Raw genomic sequence first — 15427 nt, forward strand, 5'->3', positions numbered from 1 at the left:
AGAAGCTCAGAACTGAACGCACTCGTATAGTATGCTGTCATTTGTGTTTTACATTTTTTAAAAAGCAGCAGCACACTGGAAGGATACAAAAGAAACAACAGTGGCTTCTTACAAGGAGGAAGTGGATGACCTTTTATCTTTCCCTTTATAGCTTTCTCTCTTGTGTGTTTTAATATTAGGTGTTTATTATATAAATGTTTAACTAAAATAAGTGTATCTGATATTTTGAAAAGTTATAATACTGAAGACTAAGCTGAAGTCATGAGTCTCAAATGCTTTATCCTTTATCCTTTATCCTTCCTACTTACATACCTTGGTATAGGGTTCCCATCATTCTAATATCCTACCACCAGTTCAGTTCCAGATAACAGCTCTCTTCAGAATTCACTTCCTCTAGGTTCATTGCTTACCTGATCCCACTTCAAATACATAACTTTTTGATTAACATAACACCTTAATTTTGTATTTTATCCCTTTAAATTACCTGTATTTCCTATTGTTTCCCAAAGGATTTGAGACTGCTTATTTTAAGATATATAGGGTAATATTGTTCTGTAGTTGAGCAGTAAAACTGACTTTTAGTTTCCTGGAAGTAGGGCGGAAAAAATTCTGATTTGACAAAAGAACACATTCCATTTTGCTTTTTTAAAACTTTTTTTCTCATGCTAAATTTTGAGGAAAAAACTCTGTTTCCTATGCTCTTTTATGCAATTTATACTTTTCTGGATGTTTTTTGTTTGCTTTTGTCTGTCCTAATTATAAGCTTCCTTAGGACAAATTCCGTTTTCTATACTATTTTTGTTTCATCTCTGATGAAATATTTACTTACTATTATGGTTGAAATGATAAATTGAGCAACAACTGCAACACAACCGCATTTCAAAGAGTATGTTACTGCCACTTTTCAAAGACTTAATCTTTGAGCAGTTGAGAAATTAATACTACTTTTCGTCTTCCTCAGCAGGGAATCTTCTCTGATAACCCTCAAAGAAAACACCACAATTTATTTTTCAATGTGTAGCTTTCACTGAGTTCGTTTGTACCCCTTACTTCCTAGCTGAGTACGTAGTATGAAGAATTGGAAATTTGTCTGAACTTTTGTTTTATCTTTTTAAGTATGGCCTGTAGCTTTTGTTAAAAAAAGAGATTAAGTCCAAAATGGAGTCGCTTGTGCTAAGCCCCACATCAGCAAACCAAGACTTCATATATAACATAATTGCAGTTTTAGCCTCTCAACTTTTCCTTTCTCTTAGGCCAAGTTATCAAGGCATGGGACATTGGAGTGGCTACTATGAAGAAAGGAGAGATGTGCCATTTACTGTGCAGACCAGAATATGCATATGGTGCGACTGGCAGTATCCCCAAAATTCCCTCAAATGCAACTCTCTTTTTTGAGGCAAGTATGTGTGTGATGTTGCCTTGTTAGCATCTGCTGTGCTATAGTGCTGGCTCCGAAGCAGCAGGCAGTGGAACAAGGAGCTAAGCTTGCTATTGAGAATCAGATCCAATTTATTTATTTTGGAGCTTGGCTTCTTGAATTGTTTCCCAAAAACCCAAGTGGTGTGTGCCAGTGCTTTCTTAGAAACGTGTCTCTGGCACAGAAAGGTCATATCCAAATAAACAAAAGACACCAGGCTCAGGAATAAAGGTTCTGGTCAGTGGTGTGAGTATGACATTAAAATTGACCAGAAGACAGGATGGAAATGTGGGAAATAAATGTTGAAATAATACCTAAACCAAGTTGTAAAGTATTTTCATAGTATAAAGGTTTATAAATGTCACAGATCTCACTTCATCATTAGAAGCAGTAGGTAATGATCATTTGTTATTCATCCTGTGTTGAATTACCATATTTGGCCAAACCTGATTTTAAAATTAACGGGGGAAATGCCTAAAACAGCATAACCAGCTAAAACACACCCATAGTTGGTTGTAGGCCTGCTTCATAGGATTTATTCTTACATTTTAAGAATGGAATTTCATGAATCTGGGGTGGCAAAGTGGTGGCCTCCCAAGTCAGACAGAGTGGTTGGGGGCCTGCACATTGTAGCGCTGGCTGTCTGCCCACCGGGCAGTTTTCCTAGTATTTCCTGTCTGTCTGTGCACTGCAGCCCCACAGGATGTCGTCCCAGACATTGTCATCATGTGAAGGTTCTTTCCAGGTATTGAAAAGTGCAGTGTTCTTTTTTCCCTACTCTTCCAATAACTAAGAAGCACAGCTAAATATAAAACAGAGTTTTACTTTGTAAAATGAAAGGACAGTTGATTGTCCTTGCCTTTAAGTAGGTGAAATTGGTTTTGTTTGGTCTTTTCTCAGCCAAATCCCATTTTCCTTTCTAGATTGAGCTCCTTGATTTCAAAGGAGAGGATTTATTTGAAGATGGAGGCATTATCCGAAGAATCAAACAGAAAGGAGAAGGATATTCAAACCCAAATGAAGGAGCAACAGTAGAAAGTAGGTATTGCTGTTAGAGGGAACTAGTCCTTAAAGATTGGATTCCACTAATGTGGATGAGATAGAGATTTCTTTAGTAAAATCTGTTTATAGAAATAAATACATTGAATGTATCTCAAGAATAGTTTTAAATTTGACATTTATTTAACAGTGACTTCATTTAGTAAATACTCATTTGGTACGTATGTGCCAGGTACTATACCAGCCTCTGCAAACTCAAAAAAATGAAAAAAAAAAGGTTGTCCCATCCATTGAGGAATTCTTAACTGTATGGACTCCTTGGTGTGCTAAGGACTGTATTAGTTGCCCTACCAGGAGGTGCCAAAAAAATGTACATACGTTTTAAGAGATATTATCTACGTATTACTTTTCGAAGTTGAATTGAATTACATAGCAATGTGTAATATGACGTTGGCTCAAAAGATGGCGTTAATCAAATGAATGCTAACGTTATTCATTGTATTACAATTTTAATACAGTTTTTTCCTTTCTTAAAATGTGTATACGTTTTTTGGCACCCTCTGTGTATTTATTCATTTCCCACAATAACCTTATGAGGTAAGATTTATTTTTCCCCAGGTGAGAAAAGTAAGTTTAGAGAAGATATATAAATTGCCCAACATTACAGAATTATTAAATAGCAGTAGATTGTAATACCCTTCAGGGCTCTCAAATCCATCTCACCGGCTGTCATCAAGATAAGAAAACAAATCATCATTTTAGTTAGATCAAAATTAGATGATAGTGTTCATTCTTTTCTGTGTCAGGAGACCTTGCGTCCTCGGTCTGCTTTGCCCTTTATTGAATGACCTGAGGCTATTCCATATTTTCATTTGCTAAGTTGGGAGTAAGGAGACTGCTGAGGACGGGGATGACGGATCATCCTTCCTCCCCGAGCACAGTGTGTACACCACTGTCAGTTAATATTGTAATCAGCATTTGCCCATTTCCCTGTATACAGTATGTGCTTCAGGACTAGAATCTTCTTCATCTTTGTTTCCAGCATCACCTACGGTGCCTTACACACATTTGGTATTCAGTAAACGCTTTCTGTATGGAAAGATGCTGAGCTTACTGAGCTGAAGTATTTTTAAAAAAAATAGTTGTGAGAAAATAGAGAAATACTCTCATCCAAAAAAAAAAAAAATCAAATCACTAAATAAGGATGGCAACATGAACTGTGTTATAAAAGGCCTATTTTAAAATAATGAGTTCATTCAAAACAGTAAACTAGAATAGTTGATTTGCTTATCTTTAATGTTGTATATACTACTTTGAATCCGTATTTCATTTCGATGAATGGCAAATTTGTGGGTTTTTTTAAAATTGGAAACAGTTATAAATTGTATTACTGTAATATTGCAGTTGAAGTGTTTAGATAGTTATCATTTATGATAAGGTTTAGAATAAATAAAGAAGAGCTCAGATATATAATGTTGAAGAAATACCTAGACCAGGAATCAGGAGGTAGGATTCTGGCTTCAGCTGGCTCTAACTAGACTTCATCCCCCTACGCTTAATTTCCTTCCTATACAGTCATGCAGGCAGGGTAGACTTCTTGATTTCTAAGGTCCTGCTAGCCCTAAACATTCCACGATAGAATTCGAAATGTTTATGAGTGTTATAGGAATGATAGAAAATTATCTTCAGTATATTAACAACCACTTAAAAAATTGTCTATCACGTATTTAAAATTTTAATTATGAAAAACTTCAAACATATATAAAAGTAGAGGTTTTTTTTCCTATGATACAGTGACTCCCCATGTTTCAACAATTTATAATACATGCTTTAAAACTGGAGGTTTTTTGTTAACTAAATTAAATGGAAAAACCTTTTCCCGATTACAGAAAATACCACAAAACTACCACTGTAGAGTTGACTTTGGAGCAGGCTAAATTAAATCATGCTTTGGTAATCTTTTCAATGGGACTTATTTTTTTAACATTTTGTTTTGAAATAATTTTTGACTTACAGAAAAGTTGCGAAACTAGTACAGAGAATTCCCTTACATGCTTCACCCAACTTCCCCTAATGTTAACATCTTACCTAACCACAGGACATTTATCAAAATTAGTAAATCAACAATGATACAATACTATTAACTTTTCTACAGATCTTATTTGAATTTTACCACCTGCCACACTCATGTCCTTTTTCTGATCCACAATCAAATTCAGGGTCCAACATTGTGTTTACTTGTCCTGTCTCCTTAGTCACATCCAGTCTATGACAGTTCATCAGTTTTTTATGTTTTCATGATTTTAACACTTCTGAAGACAACTGGCCAGTTATTTTGTAGCATATCCCTTAATTTGGTTTGATATGATGTTTTCCCATGATTAGACTGAGGTTATGCGTTTTCAGAAAATACCATATCAGTGATGTTGTGCCCTTCTCAATTCATCATTATCAGGAGGCACACGATGTTGGTGTCAGCCAATTATGGGTGATGTTAACTTGGGTTATTCGGTTAGGGTGGCGTCTGCCAAGCTTCTCCACTGTAAGGTTTCCCTTTATAATTACTAAGTATCTCATTGGGAGGGAAATACTAGGAAACTATGCAAGTATCTTCTTTTACATCACACCTTCACAGGTTGATTTTAGCATCCATGAATGATTTTTGCATACAACACTTATTACTGTGATAGTTACCTAATGGTGATTTTTTTTTTATTTCCACTGTTCCTTCTTCATTTAATTGGAATTCTACTGTAAAAAAGAGCTGCCTATTCTCCCCTGTTTATTTATTCAGTTGTTTATTTATATCAGCATGGATCCATGGATATTTATTCTGTAGGTTATTACATATTCGTATTTTATTGCTCAAATTGTCCCAGAGTTGGCCATTGGAAGCTCTTCACCTTGGCTCTTGTGTCCTTTCAACATACCTTCATTGTATTTTAAGTAAGCACTTCTTTATTTTTGGTACGACAGGTGCTCTAGGCTCACTTTGTAATTTCCCTGCCCCAGGCCTAAAATCAAACCATTTTCCAAAGAGCTCTGATTCCTTTTATTGGAGAATGGTATTTAGAAAGTAAGATCTGGAGGCTGCTGGATGGCTCAGTTGGTTAGAACACATGCTCTTAACAACAAGGTTGCAGGTTCAACTCCCGCATGGGATGGTGGGCTGCGCCCCCTGCAACTAGACTGAAAATGGGAACAGGACTTGGAGCTGAGCTGTGTCCTCCACATCTAAGATTGAAGGGCAACAACTTCACTTGGAGCTGATGGGTCCTGGGAAAAACACACTGTTCCCCCTTGTCAGGCAGGGTGTCAAGCAGGGTCTCTGGTCCCGCTCCCCACATAAGAACGCAGGATGAGGCCAAAAAGGAACACCCACGGAGCCATAGGTAGGGGAGTCATACCACTACAGTCTCGCTGGAGGCTGGGTAGGAGACACAGGAGGCAGGAGCCACACTGTCTGCAACCTGCTGTCCACTTCGCTGCAATCTGCAACCCGCACTCCGCCGTGCTAACTGCAGTCCGCTCTTGCTAGCTCAGCCATCATCTTCTTGCCAGCCCCCATTTTTTGCTAGCGTAGCCACAGCAGTTATATTAGTGGCCAATGGCTCACTGGTTACAGCTGACAGCCAACTAGCCACAGCTGATGGCCATCTAGTCACAGTTGATGGCCATTTACTACCCGAGCCAGCACTTTTCTATGTGAGGCCGAGAGCCTGGAAACTGCACTCCTGGCTCTGTCCCCACACTCCACCCCTACAGGGTCTCGCCTCACAATCTACGTGACAAGCATCTTCCGCGAGGGTCCCTGTATGAGGAGCCTGGAGGTGAATGCAATATCCTAGACACAGCCAGGCCCTCTGAGCACAGCCAGGGTTTCTCAGGGCACCACCAGTGCTTCTGGGCACAGCCAGACTTACTGGGCTTCTTAGGGTATCACCAGTCTCCCCGGACATAGCCAGGGCTCTCAGGGCACTGCCACTCTCTCTCTGGGCCTCTCAGGGTACTGTGCTGGAACAACAGCGGCTCACCATCAAGGTGCTTACATATTCTCAATGGCGGCCGGTCAAGACACAAAAGCAAACATCCGCCAGTCCCACTACATGGTGGTATGTTCCCAAACGGTCAAGCGGTCCATCAAATCAGGGATGGAAGGCAATTTCCCCATAGTCCATAGTCATTCGCTAGGGCTGTCCTGGAGGTGAGGGATGACCTTGACCTCACCCTCATCTCCCACAGAGGACTCAGCAAGCGTTTCCTCCTGGGACTACAGTCCCGCATCCGGGCTGCCTCAGCAAGCACTTCCCAGCCCACACGGCCGCAATGTCCTTCACTTTCTCCGGCCTCTGCTGGTTGGGGAACCGTCCACGTCTTCCCACCCTCCACGGGATTCCAGCTCTCCGGCAGCTGCTCCTCCTGGTCTTCCTGAGACTGAGTGTTCATATGCACAAACTGCTCCACTGCCTTTCGGAGAGATTTGGCCAGCTCGGTACCCTGCTTGCTGTGCCATGTGTCATGCAGGGTGTCAGGCAGGGTCTCTGGTCCCTCTCCCCACTTAGGAACGGAGGATGTGGTGAGGTCAAAAAGGAACACCCACGGAGCCATAGGTAGGGGAGTCACACCACTATAGTCTTGCTGGCAGCTGGGTTGGAGACGCAGGAAGCAGGAGCCACACAGTCTGCAATCTGCTGTCCACTTTGCTGCAATCTGAAACCCGCACTCCGCCATGCTAACTGCAGTCCGCTCTTGCTAGCTCAGCCATCATCTTCTTGCTAGCCCCCATTTTCTGCTAGCGTAGCCACAGCAGTGATATTAGTGGCCAGTGGCTCACTGGTTACAGCTGACTCCCAGCTAGCCACAGCTGATGGCCATCCAATCACAGTTGATGGCCATTTACTACCTGAGGCAGTACCTTTCCACGTGAGGCCGAGAGCCTGGAAACTACTCTCCTGCCTCTGTCCCCACACCCCTTCCCTAATAAAAAAAGAAAAATGCTAAGTATACTTATGGTTTCAAATGTTATTGCTTTTAGAACCTCTTAGCAGACAGAGGTAGGAAATATGTCAACCTCAGTTTGCATATACACACACATCTGTATGTATTTCTATATTAGTCTGTATACAGAGAGTGCCAAAAAATGTATGTATACACACTATAAGAAAGGTAAAAACTGTGTTAAAATTGTAATACTCAATATATACCGATAACAAAAGATGAATACAAGTCACGTGTATACATTTTTTTGGCACCAGGTATATTTTAAAAACTATGACTACGTGTTTACACTTTCCATTCCAATCCAACACCATAGCTTTATTCTAGCCTTCTTCTCCCTGTCCTTATTTGAAACTGCTTTCTCCAACAGTGAGAGACTTGGCTCTCATCATTCATAAATTATAGTATATACAGAAAGTAGTTTCAGAATTGCCAACGCACACCCCTGTGAAAAACAAATTTCCAAAGTAGCAAATATTTGTGTATAGTACCTTTTGTCATTAGCCTTATAGCATACTTTGAAAACACTGTTTTTCAACTTAGGTTAGTTCTTTTCTTCCTCATTCCCTTCAGTATGGTGATGTTACACATTTATAATACAGTTAGGTTCATTGGTTATGTTTGCAATCCATTTGGAGTTCTCCACACTCTCGTTGATTTTAATTATTCGTTTGTTTTTTTCGATATATGAAACATTACCATGAGATTCTAAACTACATTCATCCCTCGTATCTACCAGGGACTGTTTCCAGGACACACCCAACTCTCCCAACCTCCCTCCCCCACAGATAAGTGAAATCTGATGCTCAAGTGCCTTATATAAAATGGTGTGTTTGCATGTAACCTACTCACATCCTCCCATATACTTTAAATCGTCTCTAGATTAGTTATAATACCTAAGACAATGTAAATGCTATGTAAATAGTAATTATATTGTATTATCTAGGGAATAATGACAAAAACAAAGTTTGTACATGTTCAGTACCACTGAAATCATCATAGGACTAACTACATGGTATGCGTCAGCAACAATGTAACACCCACCCACCCCCTTCAATTTACAATTGGTTGAATCTGCAGATGTGGAACCCACCGATACAGGAGGGCCAACTATATATGAAAATGTATACTCAGAAGTGTCATCCCCTTCAGTCTTACTAACCTGTTCCATTTCCCCATTGTTTACTCCTGTTTGTAACTCATCTCATTAGTTTCTGATTTCTTGTATTTCTTTTGCAGAAATGAGCAGAGATATGTATTTTTTTCTTATATCCCCTTCCGTTTTGCATGAAGGATAACATACTATGAATGGAATTTTTTAAATGTATTTGAATAATCCTTTATATAATTTTATTTTTTGTTTTTAAATATATTACGAAAGAGCAATGACTAATCTTTTGTCTTTCATCTTGTTAGATTATACTTTCCTGGGAAATTTTAGAGTAAATGGTTAATTTTCTCCCAGAAGCCCTTTTTGGTTTTCTGAAACAAATCAATTTTATAAAAATTTCTTGTATTTTCATTTATCTAGGTTAAGGTGTCCTGTTTTTCCCCTTTGAAATAAGTTAGCTGTGAGTGGGAGGGGGACAGAAGGTTGACTTGTAAGTGGTCTCTGTCAGAAACTGGGATCACATTGTTCTTTTTGAAGTCTTCTCAGACTTTACCAGCTCGCCCTTTTTTTGGAGCATCATCTATACACTTAAATTCAAAACCAGGTAGAAATCCTAGAACTTAAATGCAATTCTACAGTGAAAGAGAACAATAGACAATGGTCATTCATTCTAATATGTCATTATAGATACACAAGAGTTAGAGCTTCTGTCGCTTCTGCATAAAGATACAGTGAGTAGTCAGGGAAGAGGGCCACACCGGCTTTGGGGGCAACAGACGTGGAACATATTTGGAATCTTGGTATTTTTATGATTATGCAAATTACTTAACCACTTGCGCATCTAGTTTTTTTATCTGTAAAATGGGAAAAATAATCGTTTCCCCCACAGGCTGTTATGACAGTTAAATGAAGAATGGTGCCTAGTACATGGTGAACATTTAATTTCTTTTTCCCACCCTCTATTTTATGTTTATTTCATTTGTTTTGCTTTCTTTAAATAGATTTAAGGAAGGAAATCCTTGACTCCTCTTTCTCTTATATCCTACATCCAATCCATCAGTACACCTTTTTGGTTTTACCAGGGGTAACTTAGAATCCATGATTAATTTGTCTTTGTGCTTAATACCAGTCTTCAAATTAATTGTGTATCTTCTTAATAGTTATCTTACTTAAATCATATTTCTTCAGGATTTGTGCTTGTTTTTTGAAAAGTAAAGTTATAGATCAAATCAAACGGCTTTTACTAAGTGGTGATCTTTTGCTTTCTTTTAATAACTTGTTTTTTTCTATGTGGAAGAGAAAACTTAAATTTGTTTGACAGGATTTAGTCTTTCTCAAAGAAATTTTGAGTTTTACTGTCTCTGTCAGAATCCTAATGCTTGAAATCAATTTTTAGATTCCATTCCAGAGCGCTTTTTCTTATGTCAGTAAGATGACCATCTTGTAATTCTTATTCAATGTCCTTTTTCCATTTAAAAGAAGTCACTGTGTTCTAAGGTAGTCTAATTGACATTATTATGATGACTGAGACTTTAGTCATCTACTTTAGTATAATTGCCAGTAGTGGCTACGTTGTTACTTTTTAAGCTTTGCCTTCTTTGAAAATCCAATCTGACTGACAAAAGGCTCTAAATAGCCTCCAGCTCCTCTTAACCCCAACTCCGCATCTCTCACGTCTTCTGATTTGTTCCCTTAAGTGTTTAGAGTGCGCACATCAAAGTGCTGGCTGAATGTGGCTCTAGCTTCTCGCCTCACAGTGTGCTTTCAGCTGCATTTGCATGCAAAGAATGCAAACAATGGGCAGCATTTTCAGATGTGAAAATTTCAACAGAGTGATCTGCAGGATTCAAATTGTTGGAGTACTTTTCCCTCTCACCTCCTTTCCCTTTCCAAGTCTGACTAAAATGAGAGATGGGGGCTGGGGGTGGAGAATGATTTCAGAAAAGAAGGAAAAATCCATATTAGTGCTGGAAAACTAGGAGAATACAAGAAGTGGATCTGAAATTATGAAGAATTTCTAGAATATGTAAAGTAGATGAAATTGGACTGATGGAAACTAGACTCAGAAATCTCAACCCAAAACAGGTGTAGAGAAGACCTCTGCAGAAGTACATACCGTTCTTCCCCACAAGCCCGGGCAGGACTCCAAGCTCACAGTCGGCTGGTGCGAGGGAGCCAAAGCAGGCTGTGGGGCAATCACCAGGGTGGTAAGAAGACGACGTGGCACAGCGGGGCCAGTAAACCTCCGCTGTAGTAGTTCTCAACTTTGGCTGAATTTAGAATTACCCGGGGAGCTTTTAAAACCCTGCTGCCCAGGCCTTAGCCCAGGCCAGTTAAATAAGAATCTCAAACCTCAAAGGATAGAACTCCTCAGGCACAAGTATTTTTTAAAACTCCCCCGGTTGATTCTAATTTGCAACCAGGGATTGAGAATTACGACTCCAGGGCCTGGCTGTGACTTTTGCTCCCAGGCTAATAACGCCAATAAGGCCAGATTTCTGAAATAAAATAAGGATCTGCCTCAGAAGACTCCATATGTTAGGACTTGGACGAAAGAATGAGAACATAAAGTGTCTGAACTTTTAAAACAGATGTGAAGGGGGAGGAAGTGAACTAGCAGCTCTGCACAATAGTAAATGTGCCAGTGTTTTGCTCCTGAAGTGAAACTTTTTCAAGCATCACCAGTGGGAAAGGAAAGATGTCCCCAAATTCCTGTGCACATTGTGTTCAGCACACAGTAAATGCTCAGTAAGTATCCGTGGGGCCCTCACCCAGACATCTCTACAGTTAGCCACCCCTTTTGGGAAAAGGCTGACCACGTACGCAACTGCTTAGAAATACTGTGCGAGGGAACGACAGGCATTTAATCTTGCTTAATCCTTCCTTTATAAATATGACCAAACAACAAAGACTCATCAGCAAATACCATGAAAAAGAAGCACCAAGGGAGACTAACAAGAAATAGAGAACTTTTAAAATACTAATTATCTTCAGAGATGTTTAACAAGATATTAAATTCATAAATCAAACAACCAGCTTCTCTAAAACAGGAAAGGGAGGATAAGAAGGTTTCTGGAAATTAAGAATATGACTATCAAAATTGGAACTCAGAGGAAGGGTTGAAAAGCAAAACGGACGGTCCCAGAATTCTGAATTGGTGATAGGAAGGGTAGTCAGGGATATCTCAGAACACAGAAAAAAAAAAAAACAGAGGTGAGAGGTGAAAGAAAAATTAGAAGACGGAGATGCTAAATCAAGGCAAGGCAATGTGCATCTCATCCAACATGTAACAGAAGATTTCCTAGAGAAGACAGAAGAGTCTTAAGGTTGAAAGGGCCAGTTGATGGTGGCATACAGGACTAAGGAGGGCTTTTCCACCTAGATATATCCTGGTGACATTTCTTAATTCCATAGCTTAAAAGAAAATTTGGAACCCTTCCAGAGAGGAGCAAGCTAAATGCAAAGGAATGAGAGTTAGAATATCAGACTTCTTATGCATGGCACTGAATACTACAAGACAAGGCTTTGAACACTGTGTCTAACTATGAGTATTTTGAACCTAGAATTCTATATTTGGTGAAATTATCATTGAAATATGAGAACAAAATTAACTTTTTGGAATGTGCCGACTCATGCCCTTTTTGAAAATAACACTATAGGATATACTAAAACATCATAAAAAATAAAGCCAAGAAGTGAAGACTCAGGCATAAGAAACATTAGTTAGCAAAAAAGTAATTCCTAAAATATGACAGTGAAGTTGATACATTTATCTTGAAAGAGCCTTGAAGTGGTAACACTTTAATGTCAAAAATAATAATAGTTTAACAGTCTGGAGCTAGATTCTGGGTCGTTTTAACACAATGTAGTACAGAGGGAGAGGGGAGGCAAAATTGCCTAAAATGATTTTCTTATTCCAGGGGAGATTATGCTGATTGGTAACATTAATAAAAATATATGTATACCTTGAAATGATTTGTTTAAAATGTAATATTAGGTAAGAGTAAAAATAGCATGTAGAACTTCCAAACCCCCCAGTGGGGAGGTAGAGATACAAGGAAAATTTGGTCAATCCATTAAAAGTAACAAAGGAAAAATAAGAAAATATTATATAGAAAACCTAAAATAAGATGATACCAGATCATATCAGTGATTACAAAAAATATGGATGGAATAAAGTCACCTATTAAAGGCAAACATTCTTACAAAGTTAAAACAACTGCAAAACCTAGCTGTGTGCTCCTTACACATAAAACACCACCAACAACAAACAATGGTACCAAAAAATTGAAAATGGAAAGATTTCATATATGCCCATGTTGATATCTGATAGAGCTATGAGGTTTTTTTCAGTTTTGTTTTTCACATGTTTTTGAAGTGTTTATGAATGTCCTGGCAAATTTTGTCCAGTAAGAGAGCAAATTCTTGAAATTGTTTTATTATATGTTTTCACAAAATAATGTAGTGTGGCACTTGGTCTAAAATGGACAGTGTTTATTCTTTCAAATATTTTGGATTTATATACCTCCTTCTAAAAAGGTATCTGTAAGTCTTATGGTAGAGTAAAATCTTAGTAGAAAATAGTCTTATTTGTTATTTTTTAAAAAACCCAGCTAATGGATCATTTATTTTAGAATAGTATTAAGAAACAAAAGCTCCATATCAGTAAAGAATTTAAATAGCTCTTGGAATTTATTAAAAATAGGAGTACTGACTACTATCAAAAAGGAAAATTCCCATAATGAGTGAAAATTACTACCATTTACCTTAATGCCCTGTTTTCACATTAATCATTAAATAAATGTTTACTTTCTGGCCCTGAACTGTGTGTTGGGCACAGTGAGGTACAAAAGAAGCAAAAGACATCGCTTTTGCCTGTTTTTGAGTTTTATTCATACTTTCACAGTTGTCTCTGTGGAGCCATTAAGTGGTTTCTTATACCAAATTCTGAAACATGTTTTATCTGGTGTAATTTACCACTAATTGCAGGAAAATAATCATAGCTAACATTTATTGAGTTCATCTCTGTGTATCCACATGTAACACAGTGTGAAAACATAGTAGCCATCCCGACATAATGAATAGGCAAATACCAGGTACTGACTGGGCTAGAAGCTTTAATCAGGACCTAATGTAATCTTCTCAACAATTCTGAGTTAGCTAATATTCTTTCCCCTATTCTATAGATGAAGAAACTGAATTAGATAATGTAAATGACCTTGCCCAAAGCCCCAGTTGTTAAGTGGCACACTGAGACTGGAATCCACGTCTGACTACAGTGCTAGACCCGTGTAAAAAGAAAAGTGGTGAGGATTTGTGTTAGCATGGAATTTATTGCTGTGTTAATGCTTCCTGTTTAGACTAAGATATATGTCATCTGCATAAATGTTATTCTATTCAAGTAGCCAGTTTCCATGCCTGCTCTTAGTTAGCATGTGTCCCTCAGTCCCATAAGCAATCTTACAGTGGTATTTGGTAATCTCGAATAGTACGAAATGCTGCAAAGGAGGGAGGGAGGGAGTTTGCCCCCAGTTTGACCACCATGCCTGATGGGAACCGTTTCTCTTCTAATCAGTGATTAACATGCTCTCCTGATTTTAGAAATCCATCTCTGCTTCCTCATTTGCCTTTTCAGGGGTTGATTAAGATCCCACTGTCTCTTGAATGCTCTCTATTAGGCAGGAGACACAGGCAGAGAGAAATTCATTTGGCATGAATTAGGCAGCAGCGAAAACCTTTGGCGAGTGGGAGTAACCTGTCAACCTGGTTTTCTCTGGCCAGATGACCGGTCTTGTCTAGTAGTAATGCTATTACAGCATTCCCATTCAGATCCCCATGACCCAGTAATTGTTTTGGGAATGAGTGCAAAGCTATCAGACACCAACTACTATAATTAGAAAAGGGAAAAACAGACACTTACCAGAGCTACGTCTTTAAGCTGGAGCATTTACAGCACTTTTTTTAAGGTTATGGAGCCTCTTTCTCAGTTTTGCTTCCTAAAATACAAATTATACAGTTTTGGGGTTCTTGCATTCCAGTTTTTGTTACTGCAGTACACTCTTTCCTCCCCCCACCCGTTTTAATCGGAGTACAAATTGCTGTCAGCACATTGAGTTCATGTGCCAGCCACATTCAGAACAGGGTGTTCTGTGCTCTTCAAAACAAAATTGCTCTAGGGCAGTAAGAGAACAATAAGTCAGAGCTCCAGTTTAAGTGATGTTTTGCAGCAGACCAGGCTCACTTGATGTGGTTACACTCCGATTGCGCAGCTAAGCTCGAGTAATTTGGTTTGGTTTGACTTGGCGGGGTTGGAAGGACCTCCCCCCACTTTAAGTTACAGAGACTTTAAGGGAAAATGCTGTCCCTTTTTAACTTGTGTATTTCTTTCTCTACCCCAAAAGCCCTAAGTAGAAGCATCGTGTATGTACTTTTCTTCTCTTTGGGCACGTCATAGATCATCTACTTCCCGTAAATCATGCTGGTTGGAATTAGCAACAGATCTCCTGAGCCCTCGAGGCCGAGCTCCCAGTGAGTCATGATGGTTATTATTAAATATTTATTAAGTGAGTATTTGCATTAAGAGATGCAAGGTCAGAAGCAACCACAGGTCTTCCACAGCCAGAGTTGCCACGGTTTTCTTTGGTAGCAATTGATGAGACAATTAAAATAATAATAACTGACTTTATAGGCTCTAAGCATGGCTGCCTCTGTCACCATGAAGGGGGATTCCTACTGTGGCGTTTGGCACACGTTTCTGGGGCTCTAAGGTGTTTGAGTTCTTGTCAACAGTCCTGTAGAACTTGTCACACCAGTGTTCCCAGTTTAGAAGCCAGTTAATTGGCTATAGCATTAGCTACAGGTAGATGTGAAGAATCAATGGGCTATATACTCCCTGAGGCTAT

At 38.9% G+C, this 15427-nt stretch overlaps 1 protein-coding gene and 1 long non-coding RNA gene across 8 annotated transcripts in view; one reads left to right on the forward strand and one right to left on the reverse strand.

Moving 5' to 3' along the window:
* LOC308496035 overlaps positions 1–14601 on the reverse strand; it is a 39890-nt gene extending 25289 nt beyond the window's left edge. The window contains exon 1 of the long non-coding RNA XR_013993092.1: positions 14446–14601. This is a non-coding gene — a long non-coding RNA (uncharacterized lncRNA). The remainder of the gene's footprint in view (positions 1–14445) is intronic.
* Positions 1–15427, forward strand: part of FKBP5 (FKBP prolyl isomerase 5) — a 96540-nt gene that overhangs the window by 57964 nt on the left and 23149 nt on the right. For all 7 annotated transcript variants that reach the window (XR_013993091.1, XM_081044584.1, XM_081044588.1 and 4 more), the window contains 2 exons: positions 1254–1396; positions 2341–2455. Coding sequence is in view for 6 of the 7 variants with exons in the window: in XM_081044584.1 (XP_080900710.1) it covers positions 1254–1396; positions 2341–2455 (258 nt within the window). In the remaining variant the exon portion in view is untranslated. The remainder of the gene's footprint in view (positions 1–1253; positions 1397–2340; positions 2456–15427) is intronic.

The sequence above is a fragment of the Rhinolophus hipposideros genome (genome assembly GCF_964194185.1).
Source record: "Rhinolophus hipposideros genome assembly, chromosome: 3".
Lineage (NCBI taxonomy): Eukaryota > Metazoa > Chordata > Mammalia > Chiroptera > Rhinolophidae > Rhinolophus > Rhinolophus hipposideros.